The sequence below is a fragment of the Columba livia genome, chromosome 2, assembly GCF_036013475.1.
Source record: "Columba livia isolate bColLiv1 breed racing homer chromosome 2, bColLiv1.pat.W.v2, whole genome shotgun sequence".
Classification (NCBI taxonomy): Eukaryota; Metazoa; Chordata; class Aves; order Columbiformes; family Columbidae; genus Columba; species Columba livia.
In genome coordinates this window covers 18,767,469-18,784,159 of record NC_088603.1, presented here as the reverse complement: position 1 = coordinate 18,784,159, position 16,691 = coordinate 18,767,469, and the positions used below count along the sequence as shown (strand labels likewise).

The window sequence follows — 16,691 nt, the reverse complement described above, 5'->3', positions numbered from 1 at the left end:
TTGGGGCTCTTCTCTCTTCAGTGCAGGAAGGGAAAGAAGAATCGACCTTGGGTAGTTTTGTGGATTATGATGCTTATTTCACAATTAGCTCATCTATTCAGCTCTGCTGCTCATGTTTGGGGGGTTTATGGGGTTTTATGTTTGTGTGGCTTTGTTTTTGTATTTTGGGGTTTTTTTGTTTGTTTGTTTGTTTGTTTTTCTGTACGGACACTTTGGATGAAAGGCAAAATGAGAGGAAATAGGCTATTTGTCAGGTTCTGGGGAATACCTGCTGAACCATATTAATAATAAGAGTTTCCCTAGAACATAGGACAGTAAGATACAGTTATTTGGTTTTATCAACCTAGTTCTAACAAATTTCTCCTTTTCCGTTTCTTCTAAATCAATACAGAGCAATTAGAGCAATAAACTTCAGTGCTCTGAAGAGCAATACATTTCAGTGCCATGATTCTGCACATGCGAGGCAAGTGGACTTACAAAAGAGGAAACTGCTAACATTTGTAAATGAGCCTTTAATGCTTTATCATTGAAGGAAAATCTGTATTCCACTTGCTCAGAAAAAAACTTCAGGCACAAGATGGCTCAGTAGGTCATTCCTGTGTAGGTGCTTTTAAGAAACCAGAGTAATAGAATTCACTGGTAGCATATCTAATTATATAGGAACAAAATGGAAGTAGCAGCCAGTTTGCCCAAGCATGTAGGGGATATGGGGAACACATGTGTGCTTTTGTAGAGCTCAAAACCAGGCTGGGACACAGTCTCAGAAGATTCATACCCTGATTTTTTCATATTGACACTCAGTAAGGTCCCAAGTCAAACTGTTACTTAGTCAAAAGTTTTATTATTGTTGGGATTTTGATGAGGTAGAATACAAAACTAGCAGCATGTGTGGATTATGTAGATTATGCCTTTTCAGATGTTCGAGTTTATGTAACTGGTAAAACTGCTAGGTTTATGTAGGATATGTTCCAGTAAAAATAATGGGCTTAAAGCCAGGCCATATATTTTTTATAAAAATAAGAACCATGCCAATTGTTCAGAGTTCAAACCGAACTCTTAGCGGAGCATAGAGAGATCTATCTAACTGAATTAATTTTACCAGAATATGTCTCTGATTGATTTTAGCTGAGATTCATAGCAAAATTAGAAGTTTTGAAATGCTGTAAGAATATAATGTAGATAATTTGCAGAAGTTATGGACTATTAAAAGTGGAGGAACCAGAGGACCTGTTCTCATGTGATATCCAGTGCAGATGTTTTATTTTAATCTGTTGCTGACAAGGGGTTTTGCAAACGTTTGCGTCCTTATCCAAATCAGGCCAGTAATAACTTGCTGACGACCACCATAGGGTGATGTCACTCATCGGCTGTTCTAGTTACAGTATAATAACATGTACTGGCAAAAAGAAGTATGAGAACAAATTAATTTTCTATTATACTATATGTGACTATTTTTTACTATAAGTGTATTTTTTTTCTATCTTTATGTATAGTCAGTGATAATTTAAGGTGCAATGACAAAGCACACAAGCTCACAAAACCAAGAAAAAGATTATTAAAGGATTTTCACTTTGCTAAAGCAGCTGACTGAATTAATTTCAGAGCCGAGGAGCTATGGTAGGGTTCAGCTCACCCACCAGAGCATGTAAAATCTAGCTGCTTGGGTTCAGGTGATCATCAGAGTGCTGTCAGTATTCAAGGAGAGCTGTGGCAGCTCCTTCTCTGTAAGTACATCATGGTTTGTGTTGCAGAGCTGGCTGACCCTGCTCATGGGCAGCAGAAGGACCATGGGCTGAGCTCACATTGTAGTGTCGGTGTATGAATAACAATGGGATCACATGCAATTTTGGAAGCTGGGCCAGAGCAGTGCTGGCATTGCAGGGGTCTCTCATGGAATTGTGTGTTGCTGGGTAGTCTCAACATCTTCCAGCTGTCGTCAAACCAGACTGCAAGGCAAGAGGCACAGGCGCCAGCTCTACTCGTAGCTACCGGGCAGGGCTGTGGGGCTTTTCTTCTGGAACGGGAGATACTTCAAGATGGGTACGAAATTATTTTGTTGATTTCAATGGCAAAATGATATCACATCAGACTGTCTACTGGAAACTGAAGTCAGCGTACTGCTGGGTGCAGATGAGTTAGCCCTAACAGGATAGTTTAAGCTGATCCTAACCTTTTACTTCTCCTTTCTTCCTTTACTCATTTTTTCTCTTAAAGGAGATAAACACATCATGTTTTATAATTACATTAGGCCCTCAGAAATGACTCATCATATTATGGGCATCAGCAGAATTAACGATCATGATCAGAGGAATTTTTTTAACCCAAAATATATTGTTTTGTCTGAGTTATAAACCTTTGAAATGAAACTTTAGTCTTAAAAAGCTTGTAGTTTAGTAGTAGCAGTGGTATCTGCCTTATAACAAGAACCAGAGCTATTAATAAAAATACTTGTTGTTTTAAGTGATGTCAAACTACTATAGTACCAATTTGAAAAGCAAGCAGGACATTATGGGACATTGTCTTAAAATTTGTCAGTTGAAAAACTGAAACATCATGAATGTGGAGGTTCCTAATCTGGAAAAAATAAGTATATAAAATTAAAACCAAATGTATCATGTGCATTGACAATATCCAAAAGAGTTTGAATGCCTATGTGTGTACATATATATGTGCATGAGTGTATACTGTCTTTGCATAGAAACTCACACATACAGAAGATACTATAATACTTCAAATTTCCTTCCTTTTTCATATATAAAACTAATTGCAAATTATTTCTTTTTGTTCTTCTCACAGCTGAATTTTTGTTCCTCTTGTGGGGTGTTTATCTCTGCTATGCAGTGCGGACAGTCCCATCAGCATTTCATGAGCCACGTTATATGGCTGTTGCAGTTCACAATGAGCTCATTATCTCTGCTATATTCCATACGATTAGGCAAGTGATCTGTAGATCTAGTAATTAACTATTTATCTTTCAGGTTTCATGTGGTGCAAGTTAAAATGGGTGAATGGGATAGGACGCATAATGGAAAGGCTCATAAATATTTGATTCTGAAAATGAAGTGTTGTTAAACTTAAAAATGTTCCCATGGGATTCAAGAATATGTACAGTCAACTTGTTAATTCTATAATTAGGGGTGTTTTCGGTATAGCTAGCTAATATGTTCTCAGATCAAAGTTCAGTATATATGATAAATTAGATATAGCAAAACTACTGTCTGTCTTCAGTCATTTACACACTGCTCACTGGTTTGTATCCCTAGAAAAACAGCAGGTAAGAATGTTGGTTTACGTGAACTTTTCCTGGTGTGTAACAGATTGGCAAGGGGCAGCTGGATGTTCAGATAATTGTACTGGTTTGTGCATGGAGCATAGTGTTGTATATGCTGACATAAGAAATTGTTATGTATATGATGCTGTCAAAGTGATTTAAAGCACATGTTTCTTTTAAGGTTTCTAATGAGCTTTACATTTCATACTTGTAAATTATTAGAATAATAAGAAATAAATAAGGGTCTTTGCCAGAGCTATGTGAAAATTGCTATATAGGCATATAGCCTTTCCTGTAGAGTACTCTGTAAAAAAGAATTGGTCCTGGAAAATTCAAAAAAGCAGGATAATATTAACTTCATATCATGCTATAAGAGATTCTTACGATTTTCTTACGACATTCTCACACCTTCCTTTCCCTCCTGACAAACCTTATCTAGTAAGATTCTCCTCTCCTCTCCGCTCCTGCCCTCCCCTTTTCCCTTTTCCCTTTTCCCTTTCCCCTTTCCCTTTTCCCCTTTCCCCTTTCCCCTTTCCACTTTCCCCTTTTTTAATTGCTTGATGACAGTCTTCAAATACTTTTCTCTGTTCCTTGGTTTGTCTTGGAAATCACATTTGTCTCTGCCATCTTGATGTTTGCTTCCATGAGACATTATTTATTCTGAGTAAACATCGGCAAAGCGAATCTTTAATCTGTATTCCTTCCAGGTGCTCTTTTCCCCTGTCATTGTTGCTTGCAACTTTTTGTTTCTTTCACGTCCTAACCCCATATCTCAACATCCACATACTCTCAAAATCTTCTTCTTTACTCCCTAACACAAGCATCTCAAAAATAATGTTTAGAATTTGTATTTTATGGAAGCATTTTTCTTTTCATTCCTAATAGAGATAAAATTCAGTTACAATGCTTTTGAATTTATTATAACCAATATGACAGCAACTCAGTAAAAATTTTCTCCCATTAATGAATGTTCCTAAACCATATTTTGGGCCACCTTAGAAGATACAGTTCAGTGCATTAGGAGAGCTATTATGTTGGCTGCAAGTTTCTTTTAAAAATAGGACAGGATTAAAGTAATGTTGGTTAAAACAGAGGAGAAAAGGGGGAAATGTAGCATTTTAATACATGCCTTATGAAGGAGACACAAAAGGACTACGTCTTTCAGTTTATCCTAGTGAGGATCCTGTTCTTCAGTCTAAGGTCTGCTGATTTTGTTCCTCCTTCTTTATAAAAAAAAAGTACATTTTGTATTGATTTTTTCACTCTGTCTGGTACATGCTGGTTTGTTGCAGAAATATCATGTACTGTTTATGGACAGGAATGAATAAAATGCACTGGATGTACATGATCCCTCCTGAGATTATGTCCATTTGTGTATACACAAGTCATACTCTCATCTCTTTGAAGTTCACATTTCCTTACTTCTTTTTTTTTTTTTTTTTTGCTTCTAATTTTCCCACCAAGTTCTGGATGTAACTGCAAGAGCAGAAATATAAGACTCAGATTTATAGGACGTATCTGAGTTGTCATGAAGCGCTGGAGCCTTGAAGGACAGCTGCTATTAGGAGGCAGCCATGCAGTCTGAAAATTCCCACAGCTCATATAAGATTGATGTGAGCACTAAATAAAACCTCAGACTGTTTGCATTTTGCTTTCCTTTAAAACTAGTATTCCCATTTCAGAAACAGAGGATTCTTTATTATCCTCAGGTCAGTGTAGCATTAAATTCCTGCATCGCTCTTTCCCTTGTGTTGCTGAGAAAAAGTTTATATGGAAATAAATCTCATTGCAATAGAAACCCCATATCTGCAAGTCTGAATGGCTACTGCAGATGTTATTTTGCTTTCAGGGTGTGGCATGGATACCTGAATCAGTCAAGATTCCACGCATAAAACAAGCAAAAAGCCTTCACAGAATCTGAGGACTGGAGCTGTTAAGGTTAGCCAGATCTGCTGGGCCACCAGACTTGGGAGCTTTGTCCCATGTCTATCTGATGGATGTGGCTCTGCAGTTTCTTGGCAGGCCTAGCGAGGCTGAGCACACCCACCCCGGTGCAGCCATACGCCATCCTGGCCAGCCACATGGACCAGGGCAGGTCCAGCGTGAACAGCCTGACCCTGCTCCTCCTCTGCAGCTGGTCAGGTTCACTAACGAAACATGCACCCCGTGTGGGTTTACAGACATGCTGCGTTCACAGGTCCTTCAAATACGAGCACAAGCCTTAAGCCAATCCAATATCCATCTTTGGGCTCAGGGCCCCATACTCAGTTACAGGCTGAGACCTCGGGTTTTCCAAGATGCAAGTTTCCCATGTGCTGGCTAGTCCAGCCTGAAGTTTGCTTGTGAATTGCACATATACATATGCACTGCATAGAGAGTGAGATCACACAGACATTAGAAGGATTCAATGAGAAGACAGAAGATATTGCAGTGATCAGGTACAGGGCACAGTCAGTGACAACTTGCTTACATGTCACTATCCCCTTTTATCCTACCTTCTTTCCGTGCTTGTTCTTCCCCCATCTGCCTTAGCCACTCTCTGTCCTTGTCTTCTCCCAAATAAACAACCCACCCCTCATTACTTTTTTCCTGTTGGTCCCAGTTTTGCTACATCTGTACTCAGTTTGGTATTTCTGATATAATTCGCTAGGTAATCACAGCCTTATGTGCCGTCACTGATACGGTTACATCGGGTCCCCTGCTCTTGCAAGTTCTGCTTCCCAAAGGTCCCCAATGCCCCTTATGACTCCCCATTAACCATCTGTGGAATCTTGCTCACAGCACTGCCTGTAACTTGTTCACTTTTCACTCTGTTATTTGTTATATCCAGCAGTTTCTCATGTTGTCTTCCATAATTCTCGTGCTGTGTTCACTTCGCTAACCCTCAGGCCTGAGCCTCCCCCTGTCCCTGTACACCTCAACAGCAGCATCCCTGTAAGAAATAATTACAATATTTTGTTGTGTTCATTAAACATTTCATTTACAAAGTATCGAACAAGAGATTATGACTGTATTATTATGGCATATAAGTCAGTGTTTCATGCCAGACTGTTTCTGTTAACAAAAGCTTCTGCAAAATGTGCATCTGTAGACTTGGATAAGTTGCAAGTCTTTTCTATCTGAGTGATTTTTGTAAACCTGCAAATCCAGTGGTCCATCCATTAATCCATTGCATTGCTTGCTATTTCTGTCTTTGGGAGCTCACTAGAGCAGATAAGCCAAGCACGCTCCAGCCAGCGTTAACTGCAGCGCTTGTTCTTCTGCTCCTTCAGAGAGCTCAGCAAGGAATTGCTTCGTTTGGGAGGCTCAGCCGCTCATTCCCCAGCGTTCACACGCCTCTTGGGCCCTGCAGTGTTGAGCTGGGCAGTCCTGCAATCAAGACCATTTCTCTGCTCCACACTAAAATGCATTTCCATTCAGTTCTCTCTTTAAAGTCTTACCAGCCACACTCTGGAGCTGCAATCCATGGACGTCCCATATTTATGAAGTTCACTGCAATTTTTTATATCGTAGTAGCTGTGCTTACTTAATCTAAAATCATCTGTTCAGATCCTTAATCTATGTCAATTGCCATAACTCAGTTCAGGCCTAAGAAGCTGTGACAATATAAACCGTCCAAAAAAACAGCTAAATAGAGGGAGAAAGATGGAATAAGCAAATATCCTTTACGGTCTGCTGCTTCTTTTTGTATTTTGTTTTGGCTTGTTTTGTTGGTTCTTTTGTTTGTTTGTTTGTTTGTTTGTTTGTTTTGTGGGTTGTTTTTTGTTTTGGTTTTGTTTTTTTTTCTGAGTTGTTTTGAAATTATGGTATATAAGTAAAGCATGTGAATGTAATTTTTAGCCTGTATGAAGGCAGTACAGAACAAAACCAGTTGTATTTGGCCTTTCAATTGAGAGAATCCTAAGGAATATTAAAAATGTTAAATCTAATGCACTGGAGAAGAGGCAGTGAATTGCAACCCTGAACTCTCTTTTCAGATTCATTCTTGCTTCAAGACTTCAGTCTGACTGGATGCTGATGCTGTTCTTTGCACACACACACTTGACTGTGACAGTCACTGTTGGGTTACTTCTGATCCCTAAGGTATTCGAGTCTCTTTTCTTTTGCCACGGCTGAGAAAGAGAAATGTTGTCAGGCAGAAGCAATGCTGTATAAAATCAGCAAGCAACTGGTAGAAAAGAAGGATGTAAAATTTGGCTGTGTTACCTAAAAAGCTGTATATTTATTTTTTTAAAAATTCCTATATATTTTCAGTGTTAAATTCAGCTTTCAAAATTCCAGGGGTTTAAAGTACTAAAAATGTTGATGTCATTAATCCAAGGGGTAAAGAATCTTGCCTAATTATGCTTATTTCAGATATTTGGGTGACCATGCTGCTGCCAGAGTTAGCTGAGATCAGAGAAGGAGTTTAGGTGAGGGGATAGAAAGGCTATGATGGACTGCTAAATAAAACTGGAATGAGGAGCTTGGACTAGCCATGAGATAGAGAGGCTGGGATTTAACCCAGGCAGTTGTTATAGGCTGAAAAAGGAGCCCTTTGTGAATCAGAGTCTGGGACAGGTGGATGCTGTATGCTGAGACAGATGTGGCCCATCATATGGAACTGGGAATCGTGCTGGGTAGGAGGACAGGAGAGAGGAGAGGGGAGAGGGGAGAGGGGAGAGAGGAGAGAGGAGAGAGGGGAGGGGAGGGGAGGGGAGGGGAGGGGAGGGGAGGGGAGGGGAGGGGAGGGGAGGGGAGGGGAGGGGAGAGGGAGAGGGAGAAGGAGAGGGAGAAGGAGAAGGAGAAGGAGAAGGAGAAGGAGAAGGAGAAGGAGAAGGAGAAGGAGAAGGAGAAGGAGAAGGAGAAGGAGAAGGAGAAGGAGAAGGAGAAGGAGAAGGAGAAGGAGAAGGAGAAGGAGAATAGAACGATCTCCGAGCACTGCAGCACATCACCTGTCAGGCGCTGGGAGCAGAGTGACAATATGTCCATCTCACCAGGGGCAGGAGAACTGCAGGCAGCTCCACCTGTTTCTAGAACCAGTCCACAGGTTTTGAATGGAGCTTTCATCTTAGACAGTACCCCTGAAAAGGGAATGGTTTTATAATGGCTTTTGAAATGACTAATAATATTAATCAAGAAGTCAACAGTCAAAGAGAACAGGAAAAGTGAAAGCTGCATATGAAGGAAGGTCACTAAGCAGTTCAAGTTGATAGAACTTTCAGGTTGATGAAGCTGCTATTCCTGTCTTTTGCCTATGTGTCAGAACAGGGTGTGCTGATAACTGTCAAATATACATACATTAAACAGTCATAATAAGGGGACACATCGATGCCACCTTAATACTGAATAACCTTGTTTTATTTTAAATGACTTTTCTGATCTTTAGCAATAATCATACTATTTTCTATTTTATCTTCATATACTTTATTGCATATCTTCAAAAATGTCTTTCTGGACTAACCTAGAAAATTTGTTGACCTTTCTGAAGCTGACTCATAACTACTGATCAACATTTCCATTTTTAGCTTATTATCTGTGTAACACTACACAGACTTTTCTTCCAGCACAGCAATAAATTCAGGGAATTAAGAGAAGAATCACAAGGTTTAGTTCCATTCATAAAGTTCTAAGGATGGATGATTGTGTGGACAATATTAACTACAGATGAGTGAATCAATATGAATAAATATATAGCTGACGACCTCTCTCCAACTCTTGATCTGAGCATTTGCTAAAACTTAGAAGAGAGAGATTAACTTGTGTCCTTTTTACATAGAATCACAGAATGGTTTGGGTTGGAAGGGACCTTTAAAGGTCATCTAGTCCAACTCTCCTGCAATGAGCCAGGACATCTTCAACTAGATCAGGTTGCTTTTTATCCGTTTCTTTTTTTTTTTTCCACCTCATCTCTTCCTTTTCAGGATTAGGATCTAAAATGGGAGATTTGTTTTCTGCAGGCTTGTTCAGCAATATGGACTATAGAATACAGTCTTATGGTTTTTAGCAGTCTAATTGGAAACACTGGCTGACAGTCTATTTACATACTAGCTTAATTTAACTACCATTTAAAGAGGCTCAAATAAGCATTAAAATAAATACTTCTTTTTTCTTGTACAAATCACTAAGATTTGTCAAGTTAAGCCGTCATTAATAAGAGTTCCTTCCATACAATACTGATATTCTGTAGGACAATACTTGTGCCAGTGATGCCTATTAGCTAGCATTTCGAGTTCAGAAAATCACATGAAATCCACAGAAGGATCGTTGTGCTGTAATAACTGTTGATGTAAACTCTTTCAGTGATGCTGAAGTAAATTTTGCACTGATGGCAACCTCTTTTTTATGAATACTTATTGCAGTTTTCACATTCAAGCAATAACCCAAGAGATGATATAGCTACAGAAGCTTATGAAGATGAGCTTGATATGGGTCGATCTGGATCCTATCTGAACAGCAGTATCAATTCAGCATGGAGTGAACATAGTTTGGATCCTGAAGATATTCGGGTATATATAACTCATTGAAATAGCATTTATTTTCAAGAACAACACTTTTTCCTACAAGTTAACTCTGAATTGCATCCATTTGACTTTTTTCTTCAGATATCAGCTGAAACAGGCCATCTTAGGTCTCAGTGTTTGTGGTATCAGGTCGCGTAAAATGTCATGGAAAATATTCACTTCATTACTGGTTATAGCAAAAGTCATACTGGAGGCTAAAGAGGGGGAATCATCCACAGCAAGAGCTGTTTCTCAGTTTACATAGGCTCTTTCAGTTATCTTGAAGTGCAAACAGGATTTCGTGTCAGTGTGATTAGTCATTTGTATGTAACACATACATAGCTATATATAACTATATAACATAAAATTTTAAAACACATGTTTAATAGAAAAAATACTTTATTCATATTTTACATTATAAAAGGGCTTGTGTTCCTGGAATAAGGAATGGAAAGGAAAGCATACACCACAGCATTGTGAAATCTGAAACATACTGCATGAATGCATATAAATTGTGCATGCTATATGATACACAGCTGTGGAAGGTGACATGTTTGTGCACGAAGCTTGAGTTTATTTTTTGAAGTGGAAAAGTGGGGTTCAAGTTGATGGAGAAATGGCATATACAAGAATTAGAAAAGACAGTGATATAAGTTTAATGTGATTTTTAGAGCAATGGGTAGTGCATTCATCAGGCTGCTTGTTTGACTGGACTCCCTCTGTATGTACTAGTTTTGCCATTCACTTTGCTTTGCAGGATGAGTTGAAGAAACTGTATGCCCAGCTTGAAATCTATAAAAGGAAAAAGATGATTGCTAATAACCCACATCTCCAGAAAAAAAGGTGCTCTAAAAAGGGCTTGGGGCGCTCGATAATGCGACGTATTACAGAAATCCCTGAGACGGTCACCAGGCAATGCTCCAGGGACGAGAAGGACCTGATGGAGCACAGTGCTGTGAAGAACACAGCCACGCTGAGAAAAAATCCACAGGAGTCCATGAGTTCGGCAAAGCCAAAAGAAGAGACTTTGAAAAACAGAGTATTTTCATTAAAAAAGTCCCACAGCAGTTATGATCATGTTAGGGATCAAACAGAAGAACCAAACAGCTTAACTACAGAAAGCACAGAAGTTACAGCTGCTGAGAATTCTCATCTGGATTCTTTGAATGATAACAAATTAACCAAAAATGCCCTGGAAAAAGTTGAAGCTGTCTCCACTGAATCAGTCCCTTTGGTGTGCAAATCAGTAAGTGCACATAACTTAAGTGGTGATAAGAAACCTCTGCATCCAAGAACATCTGTGTTACAAAAATCTCTCAGTGTTATTGCTAGTGCCAAGGAAAAGACTCTGGGAATAACAAGTAAAACGCAAAGTCTAGAAGAAAGCACCAAAACTCACAAATCTCAGCAGAAGGGTAAGGAGGCCAGCAAAAAGCACTCAGCCTCCGATAAAGGGGAGCATAAAGATTCCCACCGGAAGGAAACCCACTCTGAGGAAACAAAGAAAACCCATAAATCTGGAATTATGAAACAGCAAAGGGTTAGTCAAACACCTGCAAATCCAGACACAGGCCCAGGTAAGTCTCTGCACAAGGACAATTTCGACATAGGAGAAGTTTGTCCTTGGGAATTATATGACCAAACTCCTGGTCCTGTGCCTTCTGACTCTAAAGTTCAAAAACATGTGTCTATTGCTTCCTCAGAGTCAGAGAAAAACCACCCTTCCCAGCCAAAGGGGAAGCCTCATCATAAGCTGAAGACACCCGAAGGGTATCAACAGTCAAATCAAAAGAGCTCAGAGAAGGTGGAGGCAGCCACTCGGGAGACACAAGAGCAGCAGGCCTTTGAAAATGAGAAAAAACAGTCGAATTCCAAGGCTCAGGTCTCCCCTGGGCTTAAGTGTGAGAATGTTAATAGATATGCACCTAATACCTGTCCTGGGGAGCGGGAGGAGCTGCCCCAGAAAGCAGCAGAAAAAGAAAACCTCAATAAATTGGCAGAACAGAAAAAAAATGCCTCTTCCGAGGGAAATGTGCTTTCATCTGACTCCCATAAGCCAAGTAGTTACTTACAGCAACCTTTAGCATCTCGAGCTGAAGTCTGCCCTTGGGAGTATGATACACCAGATTTACCAAATGCAGAAAGAAGTGTAGCTTTATCAAACACCTCTGCTATAAGTGCAAATAAAACAGCAACACCTCGAAAATAAGAGGCTTTTGGACTGAGGAGAGTAGCAACATTGAGAAGAAAGACAACAGGAAAGACAAAGGGGACTTAGGCCAAAAGGATCTGAAAGTTCCTAAGGAGTATCACTAAAATCAAGGGAATCAGCACTACAAATGAGTAGGATTTAAGCAAAGTAAATTATCATTAATGTTCTTATTATTTATTTGTTTAGTGCCAACAGTTTGATTAGCAGTGCCCAGGATATGGTCCCTGCTCCAAGGATTTTACCGTTTCAATGAAAGAAACCTGCCTTTATGAAATCACTTCTCTTTTAAAGGAAAAAAAATATGGTGGTTACAAACACACAGTGTAGATCTTAACTGAATAATTCCTGAATGCCACAATTGGCTCTCACTTGCCCTTGGGACTTTAAAGATCCAGCAGAAGTAGAAATGTCCTGATGGCAAAAAGGAGTATCAATGAGCAGCTTATTAATATGACGACTTTTCACTTAACATATTTAATCCAGATAGCACTGCTAACTCAATGCATCCCAAAAATACATTTTATATAATGATTGCTCTCGTTTTCTTATTACTGTGTGTTTAAGTACATTGTTGTGTCTCATACTAAAGCATTCCAGATTGTATAATTTTTGCAAATAACTTTGATATTATGTGAAACAACAACACATTTATGCAATTCACAGATACTGTCTTCTGATTGCAAGTTAAAGTACCTGCTGTAGACTTTTTGGTTTATATGTAGAATTGCAGTAATCTTTCACTGGCTATGGAAGCCGTAATTCATATCGGGAAGTTCCTTTGAGCTTTGAAGATTTTTTTTTCCCCTTTCCTATGATTTATATAGTGATTTTTTTTTTTTGTCTACTCACTGTTATTTAAATTTATAGTTTGATACTGTATTATTCAGGGGTTTTATATGCTGTAAGTTACTTGTTATGCACTTCCCTGCTAATGCTCATAGACTTGGTTAATAACGGAAATTCAGTCGTCTTAGCTGCATATTCTGATAAGTCTTAGGACAACGTATCTGTTGTTTGTTACTAATTGGAAAATATCATCTAACAAACCAGAATTCTTACTTTAAACATGGATGGTGATGATCTTGTTCAGTATTTCATACTGAGCATATCCTGCTGAATAAGACAAGCAAGAACAACAATGAATCTACAGCAGAAATGCGAACCTGTTTTACTAAAACCAGACAACTCTGTTAGCTGGCTCATATAGAACAGTGCACTGTTTATTCCTGTTGGCAAACTTCCAAAAATTGGCTTTTGGAGTCAAGAGAGGAGTCAAAAATATTACTCCCCTCGTATACACAACTGTAAGAGGTAGTGGGAATGGAAGTGGTGGCATCTCTCTCCCACTCTCAAAATGCTTTGATTTTTTTTAAATTTATATGTACATTTACAGTAAAAGTTACTGTTTAACACAGTGCTAACTTTCAGTAATACCTACAGTCCTTATCATGCATATTAGCTCAATTCATAAATGTCCCATTCACAACTGCAAGTCTTAGTGATGGCACGCCATCGGGGCCTGAGCACATATTGTAAAGATTCTGAGGAGTATCACAAATAATAAAATACCTTCAGGCATCTAAATGCAGTGTCAGTAAAGTGCTATTCACTAGAATTGGCTATACATACAGTACTCCAAAACAAAGACAGCTCAGTCCTAAAGAACTTGTGCAATTTGAAAGAAGTGATGGGATTCAGTGGAAGAATGTGAAATAAGGATGATTGAACAGAATGTGTTGTTTAATATATATATAAAAATATATATATAAAATAGATATTTATATATGTTTAATATATATAAAAATGTCATATCTAATATACACATGCACATACACGTATGTAGTATAAACTGATTTTTGTGGCATCATAGAAAAAGTGGCTTAAGATAAAATGCAATGAGCAGAGAGACTTAGAAAAGCTTGGTATGAAGAGGACTTTTTTTTGTTTTGTCCTTTAAAAAGCACAGGAGTTTATGGGCACATCTACACAGACAGATCAAGACAGACCTGATCTTCCTGCTGCCTCTGCTGAGCCCAAACCTGGAACATGCCGACACCTGAGCCAGCTGAAGACAAGTCAGCTCAGGTTTCAGTGCTGTCTGAACACATTGGTCTCGCTCTTAAGTTCTGCCTATTAGCTCCAGATTAAAGTGGGCTGAACTGTCCCAGTCAACCTGATTAGCTTGGGCAGTGCTTGATTCCACCATGGGGACACACTGACTTAGGTCTTTGCTACCCTGGGCTTGTCTGATTTGCCTGCCCGTCTTTTGTAGGGTGTAATTGTGGCCTAGGAGATCTGGTCTTTGCCTTCAACACACATCTTCTGACCGGGACCCTGGCAGCCCAGAATCCCTGTTCACCTGTGAAAGGGAGTCAGGCATCCAAGTCTGAGTGCTTTGGACATCTGTGCACCCACTTTGCACACACAGTGCCAGGGACATCCCATGTGCAGCCCAAATCCAGCTCTCTGCTTAGTGTGGAAAAGAGCTGAGGTTAGGCCCGGTGTGCCCAGATTCTCCCTTCTGAGTCCCAGACGCTAACGGGGTTCAACAGTAACTTTTCCATCAACTTCAGTGGACTTTGATCAGCTCTTCAGGGAGAAAAGTAACCCTGCATTTTGCTGCATGGGAAGAAGTCCATCCTGGGAACACAGCTTTCTGGGAGCCCTCCAGGAGCGCACTCACCCTGTGTGCAGAGAGATGCACAGCTTTAGGCCTGCTGAGCGTGGTGACCTGTCCCCAAAGGGAGGTTCCACAGCTCATCTCAGCGGTGCTTTGTGTGAACGGGGTGGTGAGGACAGCTCATGTCGGGTTGCCCTGACTCACTAATGGGAGTCAGTGCTTTGTCAGAGCCAGGCATTGGGGTTAGAAGTGGGCGTCCGTGATGGAGCCATGAAAGACGTTTGCACGTGCTCACTGCCTTTCAGAGACAGGCGGTTAGAAGGAGCAGGCGCCAGCCCCGGTGGCGATGCTCCTCTTGCCCTCCCTCCTACACATCCTGGCCAAGCGAGGACACGCTGCCCCTGCTCTGCAGCAGCCGTGTCAGGGTGCAACATGCACCAAGGGTGAGGGGATCCATGGCGGCAAAGCATCCACACGGTACCACTGCCCCGCCGTCACTGGCAGGGCCAAGCCCTTCATGCATGACTGTATCCGTGCCACCGCTACCTATCTACCGTTCCTTGCTCGTTTTCTGTTCCCTTTCTTTTTTAAAATGTAGCTTGATTAGAAACACAGAAACAAAGCCCATTCCTTGGCTGGTGTAAAACAGCCCAGTGACATGACAAGCAGAAGAATGATGGCTGATTTACCAGGGAAGGCATTGGCTTGTATATTCTTGATTGTTTTTATTCTTTCATCCTGACCCTTTCACTTCTTAAAAACTGTCTGTTACGGTTCTTTAGGCTTCTCGTAGTCACATCTCCTAAGACTGATACAGTTGGAGAACTTTCCCTTTAGAAAGCAATAAAGCTTTCTCCAGATTATTTAGCAACTGATATTTGGGCTGCAGATTCAAGTGGGATTTTAAATTATTTCGCATTTAAGAAAATGAGGGGCCAAACTTCACTCAACTACTCTATTTCACTATGATGCTGCTAGAAACATTGCTTAATGAAGGCATACTAAGTTAGGCATAAATAATGTTCTGTATTTCATAGATTTTTCTCCACCAGCATATATTGGCTAGATTGCTTAATTGTCTTTTTCTGGAGTTTCATTGTCATTATTCAGCCAAGAGAAGTGCAGCTCTAGAATTAACGTGTTTTCTAGCAGATCCGTTAAGAGAAAAGATAATAAACACTAAGGTCACAAACATTTGCTAGGTTGTCCTTTTAAATGCATGTGCAGGCTGCATTTCTCCTTTATTTCTAAGCCATGGTTTATAAATAATTAGATTTATACCAATCTTATGAGACTTGTATAATTTATGCAAGATTATACGCTTTAAAATATAAATCAGTACACACCTATCATCAGCTTTGGTGGCATCATAGACCTGAAACTGGACAATACTTTTATATTTGCTCTCCTTAGGCTTTTGCATGCAAATGACAACAGGCAGGCCTGAGAAAACACTGCCTTTTGACTTTTAACATTTTAGCTACTCAAGTTGTAGAGTATATAAAGCTGTAAGTCTCTTCACTTTATAATGTGGTTCTTATAACAATGTTATCTGGCAACCAACAGCATCCACCATGAAATACTCGATAGATTTATGTTGTAATGTGTTGCAGCATGTAAATAATGTAACTTCTCAGCAATAAAGCACATTTATATAAAAATTATCTGCAGGCATTTGTGTTGTGATTATCTGAAGTCATTACTAATCCAAACCAAACAGGTTTTTCATCAAACTTGTAAAATAACTTAGTTTTACAGCTTATATGTTCTGAACGTGACATTAGCATTTTCTGGATATTCCTCGTATTTTCTGGACAGAAACCTTTAGACCAGATGTGTACTGTGTTCGGGATTTCAGGTTAAGGAAATATCATGACTGGCAGTTCTCTTTTCTCAGTGCCTGCAATTTTGAGATCAAAATTGTAGGGTCTGTGCTGTATTTGGCCGAATACAATGGCAAATAGAATGTTAGAAAATATTAGGAAATAAATAGATAGCATTGTAAAATCTTATAGCTCATTTGTTCCATATGTGTGCATGCCTGGGTTCCTCATCTAAAATATATGTCTAACACATAGGAAAGATACAAAGAATGGTAACAAAGAT

The 16,691-nt window shown here is 39.6% G+C and overlaps 1 protein-coding gene across 2 annotated transcripts in view; it reads left to right on the top strand.

Moving 5' to 3' along the window:
- Positions 1–16,249, top strand: part of GPR158 (G protein-coupled receptor 158) — a 199,224-nt gene extending 182,975 nt beyond the window's left edge. Inside the window, exons 8-12 of one of the 2 annotated variants that reach the window (XM_065050719.1) lie at positions 2,797–2,935; positions 7,249–7,354; positions 9,613–9,759; positions 10,511–11,330; positions 11,457–16,249. In XM_065050719.1, coding sequence (XP_064906791.1) covers positions 2,797–2,935; positions 7,249–7,354; positions 9,613–9,759; positions 10,511–11,330; positions 11,457–11,962 — 1,718 coding nt within the window. In that variant the 3' untranslated portion in view covers positions 11,963–16,249. Of the gene's footprint in view, positions 1–2,796; positions 2,936–7,248; positions 7,355–9,612; positions 9,760–10,510 lie in introns of both variants that reach the window. The other variant, XM_065050718.1, reaches the window with a different exon arrangement.
- The last annotated feature ends 442 nt before the right edge of the window (positions 16,250–16,691 follow it).